General features: G+C 40.2%; 1 protein-coding gene across 3 annotated transcripts in view; it reads left to right on the top strand.

Annotated features, from left to right (window-relative positions):
- Positions 1-466: 466 nt before the first annotated feature.
- Positions 467-27,856, top strand: part of LOC135465696 (thyrotropin-releasing hormone receptor-like) — a 43,400-nt gene continuing 16,010 nt past the window's right edge. Inside the window, exons 1-3 of one of the 3 annotated variants that reach the window (XM_064743007.1) lie at positions 513-591; positions 3,074-3,194; positions 15,614-16,911. In XM_064743007.1, the coding sequence (XP_064599077.1) occupies positions 16,150-16,911 (762 nt within the window). In that variant the 5' untranslated portion in view covers positions 513-591; positions 3,074-3,194; positions 15,614-16,149. Of the gene's footprint in view, positions 592-3,073; positions 3,195-14,907; positions 14,961-15,613; positions 16,912-27,856 lie in introns of those variants that run through there. The other 2 variants (XM_064743008.1, XM_064743009.1) reach the window with 2 other exon arrangements.

The raw sequence follows: 27,856 nt of genomic DNA, 5'->3' as shown, positions 1-27,856 counted from the left end.
GTCCTCTTAAAGTGACAACCTTCATTAGAGCGCTTATCCATCAGATTAGCAAAACTGATTCTATCTTTAATCTGTCACCCAGTCAGTCTGTCTGCCGTTCAATCAGCATCCGTTGTCATTTGTAGTGAACACCAGACTTCCGTACCAGCTCTATTCTGCTGTGCGTTAGTGACTTATGCCGTTTGTTATATCCACAGTCTCACAACGCAAAACGCCATGCTCTCATATCCTCTAGTCACTTGGCTAAAGAGCTGTGCATTGGACTGATCGTTGTTTGTTTTACCGCCTAAGACGTTTATTTGGCACCTCGGAGCGATCTAACAGACGCGGAGCTATCCTATCACTTGCGTGTTTCCCACGTTGTGGTGGATCCGGGATGAGCTTGCAACGCTAGGTGTGACTGGTACAGGAAGATAAAGCCGTGATGGCATCCTACTTGCAGGTACACTAGGGGTGAACGAGTCGCAGTTCATAGCGTACACGCCGAGAGATTATAGAGAAACAGTTCTGAGGACAGTTCGTATGGACCTTCCCAACAACCTAATTTCTATCGGAAATCAAACATACCACATTTATTTCTGCAATGTCACGGTAGGTGAGACCTTAGAAATGATTTTCTTCGTCATTTTTGACGATTTTTCTGTGTTGACATTTTAAAATCGATTCCAAGTGTGTCATCCTCTACCCTGGTGATGTCTCCGGGGTGATAAAAGAATAGAACCTCAGTCCTCCAAGCAAGTTTGCCGTAAAAGGCGAATAATTTAGAGATTTCCTGTGTGGGCTAAGTGATTAGTGTTCTCCATGGGGCCCTGACCACTTAATCTATTCCATGGTTTAACTGCGTTGCTGGAGATGTTTAAGTTAAATATTTACTGATATTTTAAACATATTAAGGTACTGTATGCAAAATATATTTAATAAGGTTTGTGAATTTTGACTTATTTTTGTTTTTAGTTGATATTAAATGCGTATTGGTTTATTTTGGTCCTGATATTGGATTTTCAGGTTAAAGGTAATTAATGTTTCTCGTTCTAATTACTTCTCTTGAATCTGGCGTTAAACAAAAATCTTTCATCCATTCATTAATTCATTCTATGTTTGCCCCATGATATCTAACAGACGAATTGTGGATCGGTGTAATTAATTTCAGTTAACATCGCTGCCTTTTGTAGCTAATTCTGCTTAAGTCATGGTGGCAATTGCTGCAATTTATGCCTGTACATGAACAGAATAGAAACTGGAAGGGGCCGTATTCCACCGGTTACGTTTGACCGTTTGCCAGCTATCACACTATCATAGCTTACTCTCTATGCTGTAAGTCTTTAATTATATTGCTAAGTTGGGTCTATCAATTCGGTATCACTTATACATCTGAAGTGCGCATGTACTTTTAATGTTCTTCTCTTTACGCGGGCATCTTTCTGGTTTAAATGGGCGTGGACTATGCCTTTGAAGGTCAATTAGCCACGTAGGTTATTCCCTTTCTCCCTGTTGTTCGTGTTGAAAAGCTATCAGTTGGAATCCTTAGAAGACAGAGAGAGGGGGGGGGGCAGAAGAAAAACAAGAGATCTGAGTGAATTACGGTCTCTGGTCAACGGGGAAGAGCGTCTGTGATCTCGTTGATTGGCCTTGTTTACAGAGGTCTGTCTCGTGGCGTGTCGCGACTAAGCAAAAAGCTCTTAGATCTTGGAAACTGAACGTGTTGTTACAGTTCCTGTTTCGGCGAAGGTTTGTCTTCGAAAAGTTCATATTTCTGAGCTCGCAATAAGCCCTGTGAATTTAAACAGGTTTTTTTCTGCCTTTGGAAATGCTGATGAGTTATACGGAGATCAAAGCTGTCCATATCCTGTATTTATTCATTAGAGTCTAACTTGACGACGTACTTAAGATTTTTTGAATTATACGATAGTGGAAAGTCTTACCGGTGGAGGAAACCGGGTTGTCCGGTGTGCTGTGATGTACATATATACTCACCAAGTTGGTCGCAGGCATGTTGTCTTCTGCAAACATAATCAAAGCAGTGGTCCACATCAGTCGCCGTGTTTCAATCCATCATGTTGCACAATGGGGACCTGTCATACGCCCGGAAGCAGGACCTTGACGTCAGTTTATTGACGTCAAATGTTCCTGTTCCAGCTCATCATGATGACGTCACCTTAAAAAGAGTCTGACTTGACAATAAAAATGTATACACTGTAACATTGTAAAGGTTACACTACAATCCATTTTTGACATAACAATGGCTCAATGTCCTGCTTCACGGTGGCCTAGCAGGATTGGAAAACATGCGGCCTCTTGGCTGTGTAGAGCAGTGTCGTCTCGGACGCCTTCATTATCTCAATTAAATGCCTCTGACAATTATATCTGTACGATATGTGCGATATGTGCAATATAAAGGACATCAGAATAGAGAGGAAAACCAGACCAGTGAAGGCAGTGTAATACTTGGCAAATGGCAAAAGATGGCACCCGGCCTCTTGTCACTTTACTTCAGTCATGGTTTTATTATATCTGTTTATGTAGTTGCTTAAATAGTATTACTAGCAAGTAACACGCCCCTCTAGCACCATGGCTCGAGGAGAATTAGATACAAAAATTGCAGTGATTTTAATTGTAATATCTTGGAAGTCACTGGTCTAGAATTACTCAAATGTTGCATTGTCATCATATTTCACATACCAACACATTAAAACAATGCAAGAGAGTTTGGTCACGTGATTAATAAAGCATATAATGATCTGTAATAGAAAAACAAAACCGTTACCATTACACATCAGTTCATCAATTCGCTGGGACAAGAAAACAGAATACACCTGGGCTGCAGCACTCCCCTTGCCATGTATGACTATAAATTGTGCTCATGCGAAAAGGAAAACACAAGACACCTGTGGTATAGCACGTCCTCAAAGCAGATGTTACATAAACTCTGCCTGTTTGTCTCCTTCTAAGACGACTTAATCATGCGCTGCCAAAAGATCGTGAGGACACGTGCTAATGGCGTATTTCTTACTCCCCACCCACCCCGATACTGCTAACTGGCCGGCATTTAAAGCTGCTTTATTTGACGTTGTAGTGATTGACTGCTCGCAGTTCTCGAACAGTTCCCTTATTATTGACGGTAAATCACTGAGGTGTCACAAGATGTCTTTAGGGAAATCTTTAGGGGACACCAGGATCCGAAGTGGAATCGGAAGGTGAGGAGAGTGTTTTTGAAAAGGGGCGGGGTAGGGTGAAGTGAGGTGCGTGTGTGAAGGTGTGTACAGAAGGGGCGAGATGGGTGCGATGAGGAACAGCGCTGGCTGGGGTGAATTGATGGCTGAAGGCACATAGGCGTGAGTACGGAAGGGGGCAAGATGGGTGCGATGGGGAACAGCACGGGCTGGGGTGAATTGATGGTCTCAGGTGCATGCGCATGAGTACGGAAGGGGGCGAGATGGGGTACGATGTGATGTGAGCAGGCTAGTGTGTGTGAAGAACATGGCAAACTAGGGTGAATTCATGGTCGTGGGTGCGTGCACGTGTGAGTACGAAAGGGGGCGAGATGGTCTGCGGTGAGATGTCTCTGAGGAACTGTATGAGCTAGCTAGGGTTAAGTGAAGGGTGTGTACCGAACGGGGTGAGATCGGAATGTGGTGAGGTGTGAGAGTGCAGGTTCCTGTGGGAAACGACATGAGCTAGTGTGAACTGAGATGTGTACTTGTTGGTGTGTGTGAAGTAGGGAACGGGGATATTGTTAGGTGAGGTGGGAACGTGCTCTTACGACCGGGATATACGCCGAGCGACTAGAGTTTATCAATTAACAGCGGGCATCTAACAGTTACCGACAGTATGTATGAAAACAAGGACGCGTGTGTTTGCTTGCGGAATTTTTTGTATGCGTTTGAAAATTTGGACGGGAAAAACACAACGCTGTATATTTGACACTCGAGTATCCCCGTTGTATGTTTCACCCTTTAGTATTCACGTAAACTAAAACGTTGTATATTTGACCCTTGGGTATTCACATTAACTGAAACCAGTACACCGGTCCAATTCTCCATGGACACAGCAGTGCAAGTCGTTTTAAGCCTCCTTCGTTTAGTGAATTATAACTTTTATTGCCAGATGTGTGCATGGTTTTATTTAGTTATGTGATTGGTAGGTGGGTACATCAAAAATAAGGTTGATATACAGTGTGCAGTAATAACTATGGAATATGTTATCCAGTAAAAAGTCCAAAACAGAAAAACAGAAATAATCCGGTACTGCTAGGATTATAATGTTTTAGTGCTAGAACTATAATGTTTTAGTGCTAGAACTATAATGTTTTAGTGCTAGAGCTAAATTGTTGTTCTACTAAAATTATGATGTTGCAGTGCATTGCTTCGTTGTTCTACTGCAAATAACGTTATAATGCTAGCGGGTGGTTGGCCTACCGCAAAAATAAACGGTTGCAGTGGTAAAACTCTAAAATTGTTATATAGTACTAGAATGTTATAGTTGTACTGTCAGAATGATACGGTTGTAGTAATTCGTGGGCCTCCGTGGCTCAGTTTGTCAGCGCGTCAGCGCAGCGTAATGACCCAGGAGCCTCTCACCAATGCGGTCGCTGTGAGTTCAAATCCAACTCATACTGACCTCCTCTCCGGCCATACGTGGGAAGGCCTGGCAGCAGCCTGCGGATTGTTGTTGTGTTTCCTTCCACCATAATGCTGGCCGCCGTCGTATATGTGAAATATTCTTCAGTACGGCGTAAAACCCCAATGAAATAAATAAATAAATTAAATAATTATAGTGATAATTATAATCATGTAGCGGTGGAATAGTAACACATATATGGATAGAATATTAACGTGCTAGTGACAGTATTCTATTATGGAGTGGCTAGTATTTTAAACAGCTACTAACACAATTGTGGTACGACGAACATTCGTGGCTTTGCTAGAATTTCAGTTAATTACTGCTTGGATTCTTACGTGGTACTTTTACAGGTTTGATTACGTAAAAATAACCACTCTACCAGTCAGCATTATCGCTCATCTGCAATGATCTGTCCAATGCTTTTTGCAGTGTCACTTTACAACATGTCCATAAGGCTTCTGCGCCAACATAATATATCAAGTAAATATGAATCAATATTTACTTTCCTCGCAGTCGTCTATCTCTCCACATTTAGCTAAGCGCGAACAGTGGTATTCACCTAGTCCCAGATTTACATTTTCAAGGTTAATCAAGTAAATCCATCTTCTGAAACTGGCAACAGCTGTTTGTAACTGTATCCAGTAATTACTAATGTAATTGAAAAAGTTAGGATCAAAATGATAACACAATCGACCATATCCCTCTTCACCCCGATAAACCTAATAACATCTGATATTATTTGCACCGATATTTCCACTTGAAAGATTAAAAAAAACTCCATAGTTGTGTATTCAAGATCAGAATTGTTTTTCAGTGTATTTCTCTAGTGTGTTAAAATGTGTATTACGTAATACGATAGATTGCATAGGCCATATTTATGATATTGCATACCGGGCAAATCACCATTGAATTGCTGTGATAATGAATGCAAGCAAGAAGAAGATGGGTATTAGTAAATAGTCAGGGCTGTGGTCTGTCTAAAGACTGGTAATATAATCAATCCCAGATTGTCTACAGACTGGTAATATTTATTTATTTATTTATTTGATTGGTGTTTTACGCCGTACTCAAGAATATTTCACTTATACGACGGCGGCCAACATTTTGGTGGGTGGAAACCGGGCACAGCCCGGGGGGAAACCCATGACCATCCGCAGGTTGCTGGCTGACCTTCCCACGTACTGCCGGAGAGGAAGCCAGCATGAACTGGACTTGAACAGCGACTGCATTGGTGAGAACCTCCTGGGTCATTACTCTGCGCTAGAGCGCTAACCGACTGAGCCACGGAGGCTCAATATAATATAATATAATATGGTAATGTAATCAACCCCAGTTTGTCTACAGACTGGTAATGTAATCAACCCCAGTTTGTCTACAGACTGGTTACATAATCAACACCATTTTGTCTACAGACTGGTAATATAATCAACCCCAGTTTGTCTACAGACTGGTAATATAATCAACCTCAGTTTGTCTACGGACTGGTAATATAATCAACCCCAGTTTGTCTACAGACTGGTAATATATTCAACCCCAGAATGTCTACGGACTGGTAATATAATCAACCCCTGATTGTCTACAGAATGGTAATAAGATCAAGCTTTGCAATACAATACTCAATACAATAAGAATACACCACAGCAAGGGTCAGGGTTGTCTGCAGTTACGTAATGAAATTAACCATTGTTACAGCAATACACTAGAGGTTAGGCTACTGCCTAGTATCGTAATGGACCACTGCTACAATAAACCAGCGGTTAGATTTGTCTGCTGTCCGGTAACGTAATGGGATACTGCTGTAGCAAAACACCAGAGGTTAGGTTTGTCTGCTGTCCGGTAACGTAATGGTACCACTGCTACAATACACCAGAGACTAGGTTTGTCTGCTGTACGGTAACGTAATGGTATCACTGCTACAATGCACCACAGGTATCTTTGTCTACTGTCCGGTAGCATAATGGGCCACTGCTAAAATACACTAGAGATTAGGTTTGTCTGGTAACGTAATGGACCACTGCTATAGCAAAACCCCGGAGTTTAGGTTTGTCTGCTGTCCGGTAGCGTAATGGACCAGTGCTACACCAATTCACCTGATGTTAAGTGTGTCTACTGTCTGATGATGAAACCAACCACTGTTATTCTATTACAGGAAGGGTTAGTTTTTATCAAATACAAATAAGACTAGTGCTGACAACAGTACAATATATAAAGAATTTGCGACTCCAAAGCACTTTGGCTCTCATCCTTTCAATAATGCTCAGCGAATAATCAACTCGATTGACCGAGGGCGGGAGATCCAGGGTCAATCCTGGGTCGGGTCACACCTAAGACCAAAGAGGAAGCTTCCTCGCTTGGCATTCAACATTCAGGAGAAGTGCAACGACTGGTTGATCCATATCAGTATAATGGCTCCCCATTATGGCTTCCTTTCGGTAAGTCGTCTCAGTGAAGATAACCGGTGAAAATCCGTCCTGCAACAAGGAGACTCATTATATACACTCTAAAGACTCCTTCATCGACATATGACTGAAAAATTTTTAAGTACGACGTTAAACCCCAAGCACTCACTCACTCAACTCGATTAGAAAAAGGCAAAAGTGAAAAAACACCTGACAGGATAGAGAAACAGCTCTCAAATGCGAAATCAGAATAAACTGAGTAGATTTTATTTTATTTATTTGACTTGTGTTTTACACCCTTCTCTAAAATATTTTACTTATACGACGGCATTATGGTGGAAGGAAATCGGGTAGAGCCAGGGGGAAACCCAGGACCCACGTAAGGCCGGGTAGGATAAACTGAGATGACGAGCAAATCTATCGATTAGGTATGTTTTATATCTCATAAACCAAATTACAACACCAGATGGCAATTAAGTTCAACAGTGCTATGAAATGCTTCAATTTATTTCGCGGTTTTACAGGAACATTCTCTATCACTTCAGAAATATTTGATATTTTTCATTTTTTCAGTGTATAATATACATCAATACCCAGGAACATCCCAAGCTTTAAATCGTGGTAAAGACTGTCCGCTCAATTCAGTCTATCTCTATTTCCTGTCACGAGACAAACAGCGGAACAACATACAAATTATCCATTATTATGATATCACATCCCGGTGATTCCATTACATCACATGGCTGCGGTCTGACACTGGATTGGAAAATTAGAATTTTCATTTCACTGAAGGGGTATTCATGTTTGTATTCCTACTTGAACCTCCGTAATGGGAAGCCTTTGGCAGATGACCAGATATAAACCAATAGGGCAGTTTTGGGCCCTCTTTCACAAATCTTCGTAAATCAATTTTTTGTAACTTTTCTCGTAGCTGACGTCGTCTTATGATACTGTAGCCTAGACAACGTCATTTATGAAAAAAGTTACGAGAAATATGACTTACGAAGTTTTGTGAAAGTGGCCTCAGAGATCGAACTCTTTCGTACTGCAGGTAAATAAAGTTGTACTGTATTTTGACTTGTCAGAAATATCAGACAATTTTTGTTGTCATTAATTTACTGACATTAATTTACTGACCACGAATATCTCGCCGTTGTCCATTAATTCAGACGTCAACTGCTGTGGACTGCACTCATGTATATACGCTGACCTCTTCAGCAGAATGTTCCAGAAAACTGATGGAATCGCCTGGTCGCGAACAAGCGAGCAGAATCACAGTGACCATTCCAGTCTCTCACCTTTTTTCTGTGTGGTTATTGTTGAACATTCCATAAATGAGGCATGGCTCGTGGCTGATTCTGTAAGCGGCTTTCACTTGCCTTTCAATGACTAGAACACCTGAAATGCTGCTTCAAACCCGGCCGTGCATAAGGAATTTGCAGATTTCCCCGCTCTCACTGTTTGCTGTGCCTTCTCTGGCGCTCTGCTTCATGGTTGTGTCTAATTTCGCTTAACCTGGGGCTAGGTACTGTATGATCATCGTATTGAATTAAGTTGCCAAGTTGGATAAATATTTGTTATCGACAACTTATATTCCAGTATGGTACACGATTTGAATACTGATTTCACTCAGTCGCCTTGAACTTGCCTGGCGTCTTTTCCAACATAGTTGAAATCTATTGACGACATCTCTTTGCATGATTCCGACCTATTTTCGTACTTTATATATTTAGTTCTTTTGTGGTTTGTGTTATATATCATTTTGGGAATTGGTCTGGCGATTATGGACCTGGCACCTCTCTATCCTTTGTTGAAAACCAGTTGTCTTCCAGCAATATGCCCATCTATACGCCTTATGTGGGAAAGTTGGGCAGCAGCTTGCCAAAGCTGGGTGGATGATCCCGGGCATTTTGCTTTCCTGGTATAACCGAAATACTATTAACTATGGTCTTAGGTAAATGTACTGAATGCTGTTGTGACTGGCAGACCGGGTAAGAAGATAATGCGTATACCACTACTTTACCTGCGCTCCAATGAATTGTGTTTAAACTGTGTTTAAACAGGAAAACCTCAGACTCGAAAAACAAACACAATCAAAGTCCTTATTCCGTATCAGCGCTATTTGTAAAGGCTCAATGCTTCCTCCGTCTGTCTGTCCGTTATACCTCAGAGATAACAATACCAGAATCTTTGCTTTGCGGGACGATGAAATTCGAAAGTGAACTCAAGCAAAGTCATAGCTTCTATGGGCTCCTCTATACCCCAAATAGTTTGGCCTTAAATTGTAGGTAGCCTTCAGTGTTATTTCGAACATATCATATCCATGTTTCCGTACAGAATATAACAAGGCCAATAAAAGCACGAGTAGCTTCACAGGAAAGCCAAAAGCTATAGGTAGCTTTTGCTATTTGGATCAGCCAGCATTAAATCGTAACCGACTTTTTTCAAGGACGCTCCATGCCGACATATGGAAAATGTTCAAGAAGTCATGTTTGCTGCAGACATTTTATGTTAGAGTTCCAAGGCATAACTTAGTCGTATACTTACCCAGATCTTCCCACGAAAGCCGTTGTTCTGCAATTATTTCTTCGGTTATTACTTTCTTATACATTTCCTCCCTGGTTATGTAATATATCCTGTGTTTTATTATTACTTTACTTGTTAACATTTCCAGTGTGAAACCTCGGGGGAAGACGGTGAGGCAGGAAGCAAGATAACTAGCATAAAAATACCCGTCAAGACGGCGTGTTGAAAACCGTAGTTCGGATCGTCTACAGAGGCCTCACTAGCTGGCCAAGATGTCTGAAGACATGGCTCCCTGCGACTAGTAGGCCTTTAACCTATTTGATCGTGTATTCTAATCCAGCTCTAGCTGTATCGGCTCCGACTCAGAGTGAAGGAGTTTGTCATGTATCTCGCGAAAGACGGTGATTTATTTCCGATACTCTTCTTTCATCAAGCGATAAAGCTAACCGCCGTTATATAAGTTATGTACCGTTATGTTGAGCGCCGTAAACACAGAGATGTAGATTAATATGTAAACTGATGTGCTTGTTCGTTAACTGCCTTACAGAAATATTGCAGTTATAATGTGAGAAGGACAACGTTATTTTACCATCATGTACTGCCAAGCATCACATGAATATAGTAGTTACATGCACGTTCCTTTGCGAACTAGTCCTTGGTCACATCCTTTCTCTTCAATCTATAGGTTACGCATAATGTCTAATTGTTAACGCAGTAACAATTGTTCAGCAAATAACATCCCTGCATATTCTTTTCACATAATTCTGTTTAAGCAATGGTTCTAGAAAAGGTGTGGGTTGCTACTATTTAAACATTTACGTGAACAGTTTGAATAAAACCCTAAGGTAAATTGACTACAGGTAGGATTTCACCGGTTGCCTGTGATCACTTGTCAAGTACCACACTACATTCCATGGTGCTACGGGGGCGTGTAAATTACAGCTATTTATGCAGTTACATGAACAGTTAGAATAAAATCTTAACTGTGGTAAATTTACAAGAGGCCGTGTTACATCGGTTACGTCTGACCATTTGCAGCTATCGCACCATAACTGAAGTAAATTGACAAGAGGCCGTGTTACATCGGTTACGTGTGACCATTTGTGAGCTACCACACCCTAACTGAGGTAAATTATCAAGAGGCCGTGTTACATCGGTTACGTCTGACCATTCGCCAGCAACTACACCCTAACTGAGGTAAACTGACATGAGGCCGTATTACATCGGTTACGTCTGACCATTTGCCAGCTATCGAACCCTAACTGATGTAAATTGTCAACAGGCCGTGTTACATCGGTTACGTGTGACCATTTGTGAGCTACCACACCATAACTGAAGTAAACTGACATGAGGCCGTGTTACATCGGTTACGTGTGCCATTTGTCAGCTATCACACCCTAAGTGAGATAAATTTGCCAGCTATGGTCCGTTACTCTGGTCTTTTCCTCTGCTTCACGTCTTAATTATATTTTATATCAATCGTTCTTACTATGGTTAAAGTTCAAGTTTTCCTACGAACACTGTGAAATTAAAATCATTTCCAAATATCAGGACACTATATATACATGTCTATTTGTGATCGTAAGTACTAGACAGCAGTTTTTTTAGGTGATGTTTTCATATCAATCTTATCTTGCCGTTTTCCTATGCTCTACTTCATTTTGCCTGTTCTGGATTTAAGTAGGGTTAGTTGGACCTATTTAGATCTCATACCTGAGAGTCAGTAAATTTAAGCCTAACGGTAAGATCTGACTAACGTTACAATTGCCGTCTTACCTTCCCAATATTTAATCTTTGATAATTTTGGTTACGCACGTACCTCACGTGAGCTCATTGTTACTAATAAATAGACGTTTTCTTTTACAGGTAACAAAAAACTGAAAATACTTGGATTTATTGCGTTTGACTACATATATTTCGCAGGATTATGATAAATTTGATCGGGATTGTATATAAGTCCTTCTATAAAACACGGTGATATTAGAGACACTAGTAATAAATAAAAATTTCTGTTACAGTTAACTAAAAGTGGAAAACGCCCAGATTCTGTTCGGAACTTTCACAAACAATACCATTCTAGCTGTCTGTTGTGATGCAAAGTCTATTTAATGGGTTTTATTTTTTGGCAAACCATACACTGAACACTGGTCTGCATTGGAAGAATTGCAGCTTTTTGTCGGCAGTCTGGCACCGACCCAAATACGTGCGCATTTGATTGTAGTATCTCCAAGGATTCAATCAATCAGAGCCTAACATGTAGAAGTGTAACTCTATACACGCATATGGTACATGATGTTAACCATCTGTTAGAAGAGGGAAAAGTAAGCTTGTAACACTTACGCATAATAGATGGAGTGAAAATCCAGGGTACAACGCTATACTATATGATCAGTACTCTGTCTTGTTAACGGGTTTTTTGTTAATGCTTTCGTTTCGTGTAAAGAACGTTTTGCTTACGCCCGAACGCTCTCTCTCTCTCTCTCCTCTCTCTCTCTCTCTCTCTCTCTCATCTCTCTCTCTCTCTCTCTCTCTCTCTCTCTCTCTCTCTCTCTCTCTCTCATAACATAACGATTCTGTAGACTAACAGAATATGATGTTGGATACAGAATACATTCCAGCATCACTCAGATAACAGACAATTCTTTAACAGATTAACTTTAAATTTAACACATTAACATTTGCAATGTCGGTCTGTAAAGCTCTTCTGGGCACTGCGAGTCGAGACAATCACATCAGCTTCAATAACGCCATAGATGCTGAATAATACATATCATCGGTCATTCGTTGGTGAGATGTCTCCGTGTTTAATTTCACACCTCGTTAAGCTAATATTGGAATAATCGTATTCTGGCTCGTCGTTCCGTCGCAAACCAGGCGTCCGTAGACTAAATATTTGCCATTGTGCCATTAAAGCTTTGCCCCGCGTGGTAAGAACGCTATTCAATCATATATATCCACGCAATTTTGCAACGAGATTCACAAGTTTACGGAAGGAAACCACTTTTAAATAAACTATAGACAATAAATCAAAGAGGCCATTTTACGCACATTCAATTCAAAAGCGTCACTGGGTTTCAGCTTGTTCAACATGGTCCAAAATGTTATTGGCACTTTATTCATTTCGAAAGAAATGCCTTTAAATGATAGATACTTTATTGAAAGATGGTCTTCTTTCAAGTGGAATGAGTCAGAACGAGAACCCGAATTCCTGTTTTCTGCGGCTAGCGTACTTAGGCAGTAAGTACCGTTAAATGAGAGGTAGGTTGCACAGCCTTATACCGGAAAGTGACGAGATCTCGTTACAACTAGACGTCAATCCCTTGTCTTAATGCAACCACAAGGGAATCACGCTGTCTTTTTTCCATGCCTATAGGCTATATATAGCTCGATGCTATATCTGCGCGTTGAAGGCGCGAAAGATTGATTTTATTGAATAAAACTCGCCATGAATAGACAATATAAAGTAACCAGTGGTTTCTCACACTGCCCTCTGTAACACAAATACTTTATAAAAATGACTTTTCTTTCAGTCCACAGCTATACAACGGAACTGTGCTTTTCAAAAATCCAAAGTCGCTATTGACATTAATTACGTTATTTAGTGACATTATACCACTTCTGTCTGATTACCTTCTTCACTGAAGAACACACTATACAACGTTTCAAATTGGACTCAAAGGCAGTAGCCTAAAGGCTTTATTATATATGTCCAGTCTTTAACTTTTCTCCATAATTCCTGTGGGCCTGTCCATTTAAATACTTGGAATATTATTATACCCAGTTTATTTTATCTATTTGTAAGATTGATGTTTAACGCCGTAACCAAAAACAAGGATTTTTCATTTATACGGCGGCACTCAGATTGATGGGTGGAGGAACTAGGGTGCCAACAGCAAACCACCACAGCTCGCCACCGTAACTCGCAAGGTACTTGACAAGCCTCCTGAAATAAATGAAGAGACGTCGTTTTAAAAGTTCAGACATGGTATTTTGCAACATATCAAATGTAAGTTTAGGATATCTTGCGCCAATCGCCAAGATATGGCTGGAATATCGCCAATGTGGCGTTTGACGTGAACCATCTATTCTTTCGTCAGACGAGAAAGTGTCCTGGCGAAATGTAGAGGTTATTTCTATCTGAGTTCTACCCAGTTCCCTGCATGCAAAAGACGCATGTACTAAATATTCTGTACTATTGCAAAAAGCTCCGATCAACTAAACAAATCAATACGGTACCGTAATGCATGCCGTTATTGTCTGCATTATAATACAATCATAGATCTGAGTTCGATTGTTGAAAGAGAGACGTAGATATAGACCTAAATATTCTATATTCGCCACGATATACCTACTGGAAGAAGGTCGCTATAAAAGTAACCGTGCATAACACATAAGAAAGGTATGTCTATTCGAGAAAATAGTACACTCGTCACGTAGGTTTAGAACACAGAAGGCTATATGTACAGCATGGAGAGTAAAAACTAAACCGCAACGACAGCGTGGTAGCTGGCAAAAGGCACATAACCGGCAAATCTGGCTTCTTGTTAATTTACCTATTAGGCTTTTATTTTAACTACTCAAGTCAATGCTTAATACATGTAGTAACAATTAAAAGAACCCCTAGCACCACGACTTAAGCACAAATGGGTAGAAATACATTTATGTTAATTGACATTCACTAGGAATCTCTGTTCTAGAATTATTTACAATAGTATGTTGTCATCACATTTAAAAATATTTATTTGCAAACAATGCAAAGTGCCCTGGCCTTGGATATTCGAAGTCCACAAGCAGAACCCTAGTTTTGTACAGAAAGTACATCTCTTTTAGAAATGCGCGCGTGCTTTTCTGTATACATTGCCTGAAGCTTGTGAAACAAGACGTAGAAAATCGTATATCTATATTGACAAGAAATTCTAGCTCACTTCAAGGTAACTGAGCCCAGTGGAATAAACCTTTGTCATGCAGTGGTTAGCAGAATCGTTAATACTGAGCCGTGGGGTGGGTGGAAGGTGATCCGTTTCTAAAGTGTTTCAATGAAGGTCGTTATAATTAGACACAGCGTATGACTGCCTTTAGACATGCGCCCCCTCCCCCACCCCCAAGGGTATTTGTCATGTCACACATCCTCTTGACGCTTTTATAAGATATTTATATTAATCATGTGCATATAGCTTGGTGTGTTAATAATGTAATCACCCACCACCCTCTCTACTTCTCCTTCACTCCGCTCCTCGACGCGGTACTTTGGATCAATACTTGTTTACCTGCTCGTATTTCCTAACAGCTGCATCTTCGATTAGATGTCATTCCCTTAAAAGAAAAACCCCTGTTCTGTGTAGAAGTTGCAACCACTGGCCATACTAATTATCGGAAAAGGGTGATACGTATTCGATTTGGTGGCTGAGGTGCCAGGTATATCATTCTTTTGAGGTGTTTTCCACTTATCACAGATTTGGAGAATATTGCTGTATACACTGTAAAGCTACGACATTGATAGGACTGGGAGTAAAACTAGAAAAGCGATGAGAGTTGGATAGGTGACAATACTCACGGTGAAAATCCCGCCTCTTCAGTTTATTGTCCTCACATTTAACCAACAGAAACTTGTTGGTTTTGTAGATATACATTCTAAAATACTATATTCCTTGAATAACACATGGAGGAAACGGCGCTCTAAATTACATCAGTGTTCCAGGCAACATCAGGAGAACCCGCTCCAGAGGCAGGGACAAACATGTCAAATATGAATACCATCAAGAATATAATTACCAGCTGGTATGTCACATACTTCCAAAGATAGCATCCGGCAAAAGAGTCAATAAATAATTATCCGAAACTAGTGTAACTTATAGATTAGATATATCCAGTTACCGTTGGAGTGGCTGTTGAGCGCGTATGTGTTCACACTACAGTGTAGCCTACCCAAAAGTCATTTTGACACGACAAGCCTGTTATACTCAGATTATCGTGAAACCTATTTTTATGAGTTTGGATTTATATAAATGTGTTTTTAATCATCTGTATTGCCTGGTTGTGATGATTATTTCTGCTTTTGTTTCTCAAAGCTCGTATTTTCTGGGATCTGGCTATCGATGTAGGAGCTTGGGTTCATTGGAGCGCAGCAGACAAGAGAGAACGTAGTCGTTACAGGAGTATTAAACATTCGGCCACGACGAGGACTGGCTATTGATCGAGGGTTGATCGAGCCTGGCACACCACGCTGTCTCCTAGAACACCAGAGAGCCTATCGTCTGCTGCAAGCGCCTAGCATCCAAGACAGCCGCGCACAGCCAACACGCACACTTGTTGGGGAAACTATTGAGAAACACAGATACCGGATTTTTAAGTCCGATTCTTTACAAACGCGTGTGAAGATGAGATGAAGTTGTGAGAGATTCGAAGAATTTGATGTCAAATGAAATCTGGGCAGTCGAAAAGATTCAATAGTTAGGTTAGGGTATCGCTAAGCGCTCACTTTATTGAGGACCAATATAGGATCCTTCATAGGTTTCCATCGTGCCATGGGGAGAATTTTTTATTGAAGTTCCGAAAATGTTAAAACCATAAAAGATTTGAAATTCTTGATTGGAAATCTTAAAACATGGAAAACGACACGGTGATTTCAGTGAACGATTCCCTGACAGAAGGGAACTTTTCCGTGCCGATGTTCTACACTGCGCCGTACAGGATCGTCGGTGTGTTCTTTGCTTCTGTCATTTTTATCGTCGGATTACTAGGGAATATTTTGGTGGTAATTGTTGTCGCTAGAACACGTACCATGCACACACCGACAAACTGCTACCTTTTGAGTCTGGCTGTTGCTGATTGTATTGTTCTTATCTCGGCTACATTGCCCTCGATTCCGGAATACTTCTTCCAGATAGATCAGTGGATATGGGGCAGTGGTATGTGTCCTATTCTAGTGTTTCTTCAGTACCTTGGATCGTCTGCTTCGGCTTTATCCATAACTGCCTTCACAGTGGAGCGATATATCGCAATATGCCATCCCATGAAAGCCCAGACAATGTGCACTGTAAAAAGAGCAAAACGTATAATAGCAGCCCTGTGGCTGTTCGCTATTGTTTACTGTGCCCCGTGGATGGCCCTAACTTCAATTAAGTACACAGTATATGAGGACGGGACCCACATCCAGCGATGTGGATTCCTTAAACAACGAGGCTCCTACGTCGTGTATTACATGTCCGATTTAATAGTGTTTTACGTCATCCCTCTCATGATAACAACAGTCCTGTACGGTCTCATAGCCCGTATCCTTCTCTCCAACACCATCCCTAAAACCCCGGGCGGTGGAGCAAACGGGGTCAAAACGAATAACAAAAAGATCACATCGTCCAGAAATCAGGTAAGAATCAATGTTCCTTAGTCACTCTTAAATAAAACATGCTCCATTTTTGCCCTGGCAGAAAAATGCATGCTTTATGTAAGTTACATATAGCTGACTGAAGCAAAGCTCTTCTTGAAGTAAAATCTGATTTAAACCCTACGTTTTTGGTTATTGAAATACATAGGAAAATGCGATGTGACAATGTGAAGATAACCTTGCAGCGGATTTAGCTGCCATGATCATAAAGGAAGCATCGCAATGAGGTTCTAAATTTTTACGTTCATCAAAAATCAAATAATAGCTTATAAATAGCATATTATCTGCTTGGCTGACTGATGGTAAGAAAAGTTATTTGTTTATTCTTTTAATTTCATACTGAACTAGTTTTGGTCTAGTACCGATAGAATACACGGGGTGTGTGTTTAAACTCAAACTTGGACAGTGAGTTTGTAGATTTCCCTGCTTTCGTTATGAGGACTTTGTGAGAATGATTCTTAAAGGGTCCTTTGCTCCGTCAAACTTTTGTTGAAGACCATTTGTCTTCCACCAGAATGATCTTCGGTCTCAATATCTGTACATCACATTGGGGAAGTTTACCAAATTTCAATGTTTTACCATGTGTACACCAGTTACAAACCACAGTCGTATAAGTGAAAAATGCTCGAGTGTGGAGTTAAAATAAAATAACCTTTTCATTGAAAAATACTTATTTACGGCATTTCCCTTAGAACTTTTTGTCATTTTGCCAATGTTACCTAGTCATAATGCTTAAGGATGACAGACTGTACCCCGCAGGAGTCTTGCGTCTGTCCACATTAATGAGTGTATACTAAATATGCCAAGCCGATTGCGACTGTTTAATTACTGTTTCACGACATTAGCGGTTGGGGGCCAGTTGGGTCGGCCATGTTTGTTTTACCGCGTTTGGCACATACGACGTAAACATGCTCAAAGCACGCCTCGGAACACACGGAGGTTAATTACTTCTTCACACACTTATCGAGAAATATGTTAGCAACTAGCCGACTTGATAACGACTGAAATGTGCTGCCTAAACTTGGTAAATATATTTATAGTGTGATAACACATTGGTACTAAGTAATCGTGTGGTATTTTTTGTAGGTAAAAGATGACAATAAAAGCCATCAATAATATTTCATTTTTGAAATAATAATTTCAAGATTTGATATCTAAAATATCACTGATAATCATTATTATGACATATTTGAAATACTAGTTTCATTATTTGCCACAATTTAAATATTATTTTAAGCCATTATAAAATAATTTCTTTTAATCTTTGAGCTTCGCAGATTAGGAATACTGTTAGCTAATTGTTGTCTTATCACAACAAACTCCATATTCTTATCATGGTTTTAAAAAAAATACACATTTCAACACATTAGCCATTTGGTTTAAGTTTTGGTTTTAGCAATGGCTTGTTCACTAGGCAAATACCGGAGCCTGTATTCAGTTAATTGACATTTTTGTTGGAGGTTGCGCTTTCAGTAACGCGTTGCGTGTGAAGGAGCAGTAATGCATTCCACAAACAATTTCACATTGTTGGTACGCTTGTGTTAAGGAAGTGTAATGCAAAGGATGAGCAAAGGCCTTTTCTTTCTTTTTCTTTTCAAAGTTCTTTTAGATTTGTGCTAGACGATATTTTTGTGAATCATTTGTCGTCGAATAACTGCAAAACTTAATCTGCATGGCACTATATGTTATCTGAGAGGTACTGATGAGAAAGTCATCGCAGTTCAAACCTTACGATACGGCAAAGTAGCTATACAGTACAGCGTGGTAACTGCATGGAACTGTGCGGCTATGGTCCGGTGTATATTATGTGCATAAAAATTGCACATTACTGAGCAAGTCCCGTATGGTTCTGTAGGTGTAGTCGCCACAACATACTATGCGCGAGATATGGAAGACAATGACGGTAATGTGTCTTTTGGTCCTGTAACGCAAGAGTCTTACGCCTAAGGAAACCATTCGTCTAGATAGCCCCAGTAGCCTTATGAGTTACATATAGGTGCCAGGCTAGAAGCCTTAACGTTTATATATCAGGCACAGGAAATCAACTCCAATTTCAGTGAAGTAGCCAATATACACATTCAGCGAAAGTCTTCACAGGCCATTCTAACAACATCAACCGTCGATTCGTGAAAAAAGATCGATATTAGGACAATGCTGTGACGTCATTACCGATGTTTAATCTGGGATCTTCAAATATTTTATCTAATATTCAAGTCGAATTTTTTATATATTGTCTTGAGTACGACATAAAACACCAATCAAAAGAAAAAAAAATTGAGCGTAAAAATAAGTCAGATTTTGAGCTTCCCAGATCTAACATTCCTTTTCTTCTCCCGGCTTCATGTTCACTAGAACTGAAGCTTCTCTTTGTAATATTGTTGCTCAGATTTCTGACAGCAAAACTGTATAACAGTAGAACTGAAACAATCCAGTCTTTGTTATTATCCCCCTTCTAGGATAAAACTTGGCATTCTCTTATTTGTAGCAATGCTTCTTCTGTTATTCTCTGTACTAAAACTTGATCTCCTAGATCAGTAATAGTTCCTATTTTTATTCCATGTGAGATAGAATGTGAATAGATTTGTAAAATTGCTTATTCTTATGTATTGTCTAGTCCAGAACGTGAGAGGCTTCCTGGGATTTCCAACATGGCTTTTGCTAATTCCGGCTAAACCAGAACTAATTTCTCAGACTTGCCACATTGCTTATTCTATTCCATTGTGTACCAGAATGTGTGTCTCAGATTTGTAACATTGTCTCTCAGGTTTTTAACACTGTACACAAAACGGAATACTAACTAGAAGAATTTAAGCTTTGCTTATTCTTATCTGATCTGAACCACAATATAATATTTCAGCTTTTAACATTGCTTATTCTTTCTCGATCTAAACTAGAAGTTGGGCATTCCACATTTGAACATAACTTTGTTTATTATATTTTAGACTAAGATTTGAAACGGCTCATCTATATTAAATCTGAACAATTTCACATTTTAATATTTTTTAAATCAAATTTGAATTTCTTAAATTACCTACATTTGCGTATTCGTATCACATCTGATATAGAACTCTTTCCGTCCATAGGAATAGAATTGAGCTTCTCAGATTTGTATTCTTATCCCATTTGAACAAGGGCTTGGGTTTCCTAGATTTATAAAACTTCTCATTGTTATGCACTGTGAAATAGAATTTGTGTTTCTCGTATTTGCCACATTCCGTGAATGTTTTTCCCGTCTGATTTAGAACTTGTGCTTTTCAAGTTTGTAACATTGCTTCTTCTTTTGTCATCTGATTTAGAACAATCTTCTCAGATTGTAACTCTGCTTATTCTTAAATCTATCTGGATTAGAACTTGAGATTCCCAGATTTGCAACATTGCTTATTCTTATCTCATCTAATACTTCTCCAGTCCTATCGGGAATATGAGATTTATAATGCTGCTGATATTCATTCCATCTGAGCCTGCCTTTGCTAATTAATTCAAATAACACTCGCATTTACCACGTTCGGTCAGTTCTTGACCAGCAAGGTCCAGTGCTTGAGTACAACTCCCGCTGGCCTGGCAGCATCCGAAAAACAATGCTTTTCTCAAGTATCTGGTAAATTACGGCGATTTTCTCCATCATCCACCAAGTTTTCTTCACCAGTGGACCTAACCACAATTAATTAGGTATAATATTCTTCAGTACGTCATTCCTGAATGTCCGGAATGCGTTAGAACTTGAATTTTGTCGGCAAAGGAAAGAACCTATGCTTAAAAGTATGCCAATGACTAGATGTTGTGTAATATTTTTTATTTCATACTTTACCTTTTCCTTGTTTGACATACTCATTGCATTTTTATGTGGCATTTTGCAATGGTACGCCCTTTACAAAATGATTTACATGTACTTAAAAGGTATATTCTCGACGAAACAAACATGTATTCAAAAGCGTCGTCCATATATTACATCTGTGCGTTTTGAGTTGTTGAACAGGATTTCTTTCAGGAATGAACATATATTCCTCGTATTTGACACATGTTGTCCGTCCTTGCGGCGTATGTAAATGTGTACTTTTGAAACACTTTTTTGGTTATCAAAAATTAGGTTTGTTAGCTCCTACATGCTTGTATTTCTAGATGATTTAAAAAAGAAGGCTTTTGCATCGCCCTAATTCTAAAATTCAAAAAGCCTAACAGAATATGTTTTAATGGATGCTGGAATTTCAGGAAAAAATACAGTAGCTTCAGGAAGTGAACATGCAATCACCGGTTTAGCCGAGAAAAGAAGGAGATGATCATGTTGTGAACAGAGAACGTTTCTAAAATCCCCAACAGTGGGACATCCGTTACGTTTAAAGAACAGCACGGATTTCGGTTGAAGTGTGTAACTTAGTTACCTCAGCTTGATGGCAGGAAGTATAAGGACATTATATTTTCCCAAAACAACACAAAGATAAATCATGTGTGAAATCCGACTTCCTGTTTTGAATTTTCAGATCCATAACATTGTTTGCCATCAACAATTTTTTTATTGTTGAATATTGAAGTGTTATTTCGTTTGCCTTCTATGAGGCCGCAGCTTCGAACCATGTATCTGTTGGTTCCATTTCATTGGACTATTGGTACATGTACTTATCATTATGCACCATTCCATAAGAACCAAACAGGTAAAGGGAATGATACCTGTCAGCGGATTTTCCTTCTGGATGACCCGATAGCCATTTGTCTGCCTTCACATAAATTTGCATATTTCTAATTGATGGACTTCTCAAAGTGCCTATTGCGTTTGTGTTCTCCAGTACTCCTCAGCAAGGTTTTGTACGGCAGGTCGTGTTCAATACGTTTTATCTTTTCTCGTTTCTGTCGTAATTAGTCCACCTTCTGCCACGAACGACGTACCCAGGTATGATATCTTACTCCATACATGTATACATCAAGGTTTGTAGTAATGTCCATCTGACATACGAATCGCCGTGAGGAGATCTATATATACTGGCGCATTTATTTGACCAGATCAAAATTCCAAAAAGGCATCTTGTTTGGCTAACGGATACTCTCAAGTTAATGGTATGCGCCGGATAGACCCCGCCAGCACAAGGTATTATGGTGAGGGACACAGCATTACTTTTCACCGCATGCTTGTGTATTCTGGGGGCTGTGGACATCTGTTACAGCCATCGAGGATTTCATTTTCTTCCGATCCATTTATGCTGCCTCTTTGGTTGCTTCTGTAATCGGGGTATAGCGAAATGGTTTCTATTAAACTCATAAAAGTGACTCAAATGAAGCCATTATTTTACTTTGAACTTCACAATGATTACATGGTTATCAAACATGTTCAAAATAGCCCTTCTTTGAAATAGAAACGCTCGCCGGTGCTCTGTCGTGTGGTTTTACATGAAGCTCACGGGGCAGATCATGTACTTACTTTCCAACAACAAGACATATCACGCAGAAATGTTCGTTGGTAAGTTAGAGGTAGGTGGTTTTATCCAGGCCCTTCATCTTCCTCCACCCTTAAGATACAGACACTCTTCTTGTAAGTTAAATATTCTCGATTATGGCGTTAAGGAAGAATAACAAAGGTCAGTCAAGTATTAATGTTCGTATTTATTTGACCGACGTTGTAATGTGCATTAATGTGATTAAAGAGATGATTTTAATCTAGGCATTTTGAGCAATTCTAGACCAGCGACGTCTACTTAATTGCAGTTAACATATCTGCAGTTTTTACCTAAATTCTGCGAAACCATGGTGCTAGAGGTCGTGTAAACTGCTACTATTTATTCATTTACATGAACAGTTCGAATAAAACCCCAGCTGAAGTAAATTGACAAGCGGCCGTATTTCACCGGTTACATGTGACCATTTGCCAAATATCACATTGTCGTTGCTGCTCTGGTCTTACTCTGTATGTTGTTCATCTTTAATTCTATTGTATCATGCATTTGTTACTACTCGTCAACCATAATGGTTGTTCCAGAACAGTAATTCCAAAACCAGTTTCCAAAACAGCGTTCAACATATCCACCAAAGAACCAAGAAAGTATACAAGATGAAAAATTAGGACGAAGCCAATGCAAAGGAGTAGGAGTCAGAAGTTTTCATCGATGCTAAAAAGATCCATGGAGTGTTCTTGGCGCCTATACTGAGTATCCAAATCATGTGCCATCATGACCGTTGGTGTTTACGCTGTCGAAAAGACTCTCCTTAAAGACTTGATTGGCTTGGATGAAGCATTATTCCAGAGGGATATTAAAATACTACCGTACTGTCTTATGTGAATACCGACATTATCTTATTAACCTGCACAGCTGTCGGGTTATGGGTAAACTATTCTCTCGGTGATATTCTAGGCGTAATTGACTTGGGGATAGACGTCAGAATTAAAAACATGATGGATGACTTCGGTCCCATCGTCTCTGTCCGTTATATAACGTACTGTCTACCACGCCCGTCCCACGAGAAAGCTAAGACGGTTACCCTGACTTCCTCACTAATAAAGACAATTAAAGTAATCTCTTTCTGTCGTTATAGTTAATACGGGCTTTTACTGTTGACTCTCATTTTTGCATCTTCCAAGATGATCTTTTGCTGTTCGTGACATCAATCTATAAAATCGTTCTTGGCATTATAAAGGGCTTAAGACAAATGCGTCCGTGGAACTGGCGGGACACTAGTGGATGCACGCAGACCAATACACTGCTCATATGGAACGGTTTAATGATGAATCATTTGCGTATTTTTCTTTTCTACGGAGACGTCAATTACAGAATGCCTATATGCATGCATTTGCAAATAGTGTATTTTAATGTAGCTTAGAACAGGATATCCATCTTGCTTCTCTCTATGCTGCCGTTAACGTTGATGTAGGAATTTTTCTCTTTTGGGCAGTCTGCGATCCGTTGTGTAGGTGTTCGCAACCTGAGGCAGGGATTTAGGCATTCAGACCTTGACTTTTGATTCAGTATTTATTTTACACGCTGTAGCCATGTTGCCAGTATTCTATTCGACACAGCGCGGTTTTCGGGTTATCTGTGTCTAATTTGCATAACTCAAGCCTAGCTCCATAAGAGCACCAAGTTAGACATATGAACAGTTGCCATTAAACCCCAACTGTACATGTTTTATACATATTTTGATTATCGGGCCTCCGTGACTCAGTTGGTTAGCGCGCTAGCGCAGCGTAATGACCCAGGAGTCTCTCACCAATGCGGTCGCTGTGAGTTCAAGTCCAGCTCATGCTGGCTTCCTCTCCGGCTGTATGTGGGAAGGTCTGGCAGCAACCTGCGGATGGTCGTGGGTTTCCCCTGGGCTGTGCCCGGTTTCCACCCACCATAATGCTTCTTGAGTACGGCGTAAAACACCAATCAAATAAAAAAATAAATAAATATTTTGATTATCGATAACTTAACAACAAACACCCTAAGCTATTTGGAAACTGAAAACTTTTGACCGCTTAGTTTCTATTCTTGATATATTTTCTTAGTTTTCTGTGGTATGTGTTGAACATTGTTTTGGGAATTGGCCTGAAAACTATTGATTTGGAACGTCCAGTTTGGCTTGACGGCTGGTATAGGAATTGTTCTTTTGACACCTCGATTATAACCGCCTTTCACGATGTATTAAGACGTATCCCATGTTATTTCCAAATAGCAAAACACAAATTATGTACTTCGTACCTTTATTTGGTCTTCAGTTGCTGGGATCAATGTGACTTCAATACTCAGAGTTCCATGTACCTCTATTGTGTTTTAAAAGTATTATCAACAGACATGTATATTTATTTATTTATTTGATTTTTGTTTTACGCCGTTCTCAAGAATATTTCACTTATATGACAGTGGCCAGCATTATTGTGCGAAAAGGCGAATAAAACACGTAAACGAACACACTGTTCAACCTTAATTCTGATTTTTTTCATATGTCTTGTAAAACCGGATGCCAGGGAAACATTCATAAACGTGAACAGTTTGTTGATTGTGTGTGTTTTTCGGTTAAAAAAGTAATTAAGTGCTTTACATTTTTGAGAGAATTTTCTTAATGTCTGAAATTGCAAATAGCTGTCATCCATTAAAGAAGTGTTTTTCAAAAATGCTTAATAATTAAAGGGAATAAAAAAAACACTAAGATGTTTTCTTAATACATCGTATAAAACAAAATGTCGTCCCTGTTCACACTTTAACAAAATGACGCCATTCATAGTTTACTTGGTCTGTGAACAAAAAGTACCTGTCGGTTATAAACTGATGGAGGATTTTATGTTGTTGGTTAAGTCCATAGTCTCCTTGTTCAGTGAAGGAGTTGCTGGACCATCTTTTCCTAGTTTATTGACTAGTAATTAGCGTATGCACGCCAGTGTTTGTTACTGTAAATATTTCAGTAGCGTTTTCACTCTCTCCGCTAAAGATGTACAGATATAAGGACAGCTGTTTTAATACTGTAACCTAATGCGCACCATTTGGTTTGCATATATCCCTGTTAACAGAGAATTATCTGTATTATCAATAATCCACCATTTCTAACGAACAACGATCAATGGTGTCTGTTTGTGTCAAAGCAAGGCGGATTCATAAGTTGGCTTTTCGCGTCAAAACATGAAGCTTCCTCATTATAGATATATAAACACCACCGGACAAAAATACCGCAAACACTGCACGTGTGCGTACGGGGAATCCGGATCTAATTCAACAATGAAAGACGGAAGCAGAACGTTTCCTTTCGTACAAGTCGTATGCAGGCGATTAGCGGATGGAAGCTATGCCCCCCCCCCCCCCCATTTCCAGTTGAATGTGGTAAGTCAGGTTTTCAATTTAATCAGGAGAAGTGGGGGAGGGATTGCTGTACGCCTGAAGACACACCGGATATTGGCGAACTGTCTTCGGTGTAGAAAGACTGAGCCTCAAAGGCACCTGTTCTGGCCGATCTGATATAAATCCTGACCGACGTATAGTCCACAATCAAGAGGTGGAGTAGACCTGCGCCACCGAGGCGTATATTTCTCTTTTGTTTGCGGAATTGATGATGTCTTGGCGGCACATAAGGCGACCAGGGAATTTGCCCGCCTTTGTTCACACGGTCTATAACCGGTACATTACTTGTTCATGTAGTTATATTGGGATCGCCTACAAAAGCCATATCGATTCATAAACATTTTATGGCTGTCTGTGCCGTGTGGTTTTACAATGTATTTATTTATTTGATTGGAGTTTTAGGCTGTACTCAAGAATATTTCACTTATACGACGGCGGCCAGCATTGTGGTGGGTGGAAACCGGGCAGAACCCGGAGGAAACCCACGACCATCCGCGGCTTGCTGGCAGACCGTCCCATGTAAGGCCAGAGATAAAGCCATTGTGAGATGGATTTGAACTCACAGCAACTGCATTGGTGGGAGGCTCCTGGGTCATTACGCCTATTTACAAGGTAAGAATCTTTTCAGCACCGGTCGGGGGTTAACCGTTCTAACCCAACACTCGCCTGCTTGACGCATTTTGTTTTAATTTATTTGGAAAAGCGCAAGCCCTATCTCATTCCAAGTCGTATATAGTCGTTGATATCATTTAATCACATAGCAGATTGTTACTCAAACATTACGGGCAATAAAACAGCATGGGGATGAAATCCATAACTAATCAAAAGGCCTGCGTGAAGAAGTTATGCTCATGTGCAAAATATAACCAAGATGACGAAAGAACTTCATGGTCCGGGGAAGCTGTTTGAAGCTGGCATATCCTTTAGTAAAATTCGATACGGAACAATGGAAGTGGGGGAAATCCGAATGCCTCAGAGGGCCTATTTAAAGCAACACCCTTATATCGCTAAAAGAAGCGAGACGTAAATTCCGGGACAAAGAATAAAGTATAGATTCACTAAATCGGTTCGATCTGCCTACCATTAGGCTCTACAACTCGATCTTCCTGTGCAGTTGGCAGCGAGCCAACAGTTCAGATGTTTCTTTCCGTTTTAACATGATCTTGAAGTGAAGGAATACAAGAAACCTGCTCCCCTTTGGGAAAAAAGCTCCTGAAAGTTAATCACTAAACATTCTGGTGTTTTATAAAGAAGGAGAAAGTAATGGCAGCTGCTCTGGTTTAGGATTGTCGATATCCAACTCGGTCCCTAGCACGTTTTCGCATTCCTCTGCATCATGGTAACAGCAGAATAACTATAGGTTACGCCCCCAGCCCAATTAGTTGGGTGTACCGGAAATGCCTGTCAGGGCGGCCATAATGGTTGTGCGAACACCAGGCGGCTAAGCAAGTACCTTGTAGTTTCGGTCCTCATTCAACCTCGCTCATGGCCACTTGTAGACCAAGGTAATGCGATATTGATTTGTCCCCTGTTCACAATAGGAAACTTCTCGCGGTGCTGATTTGATCCCTCTCCAGTCTCTATTCATGACCACGTTTAGTTGATTTACTCGCATCCAGACTGTCAATCTGAAAGTGTACAAGCGCACTTCTAACATGATTTGTCTGCGCAGTTGTGTCTTATTTGTTTATCCCACACAGGTCCAGAGCTATTTTAGGTCCTGTGGCTACTTAAAATGGTGATTTGTCGTTGTTGGCAAAAGAGGACGTCTTCTCTTCGAGAAGAGCCGTGTAATGTTCTAGCAATTAGCCCCAGTCCATCGCCTGCCAGAGGCGGCTTGTAGAGGGCTTTAACAGGCCTTACACCTGGAATTGATGAACAGGCCTGGACACGGAGTTGAATGAGACAAGCAGGTCACGTCTCTTCTATCGTCTTAATGTGGAAGCGACTAACCACTGCAACGTCATGAACAAAGCCTTAAGGGATAAGCCCTATCACTCAGCGCGGGGCGGTGTTGCCACTAACCGATCTCCCTCGCAATCACGGTTGACTTACGGTACTGGCAGACTAGCACGCATTCACAGCGATATCTGTCATTTGCGGAATTTACCCGTCTTTCGACGTTAGAAGCT

Source organism: Liolophura sinensis, chromosome 5 (assembly GCF_032854445.1).
Source record: "Liolophura sinensis isolate JHLJ2023 chromosome 5, CUHK_Ljap_v2, whole genome shotgun sequence".
Lineage (NCBI taxonomy): Eukaryota > Metazoa > Mollusca > Polyplacophora > Chitonida > Chitonidae > Liolophura > Liolophura sinensis.
This window is presented reverse-complemented; position numbering and strand designations above follow the sequence as displayed.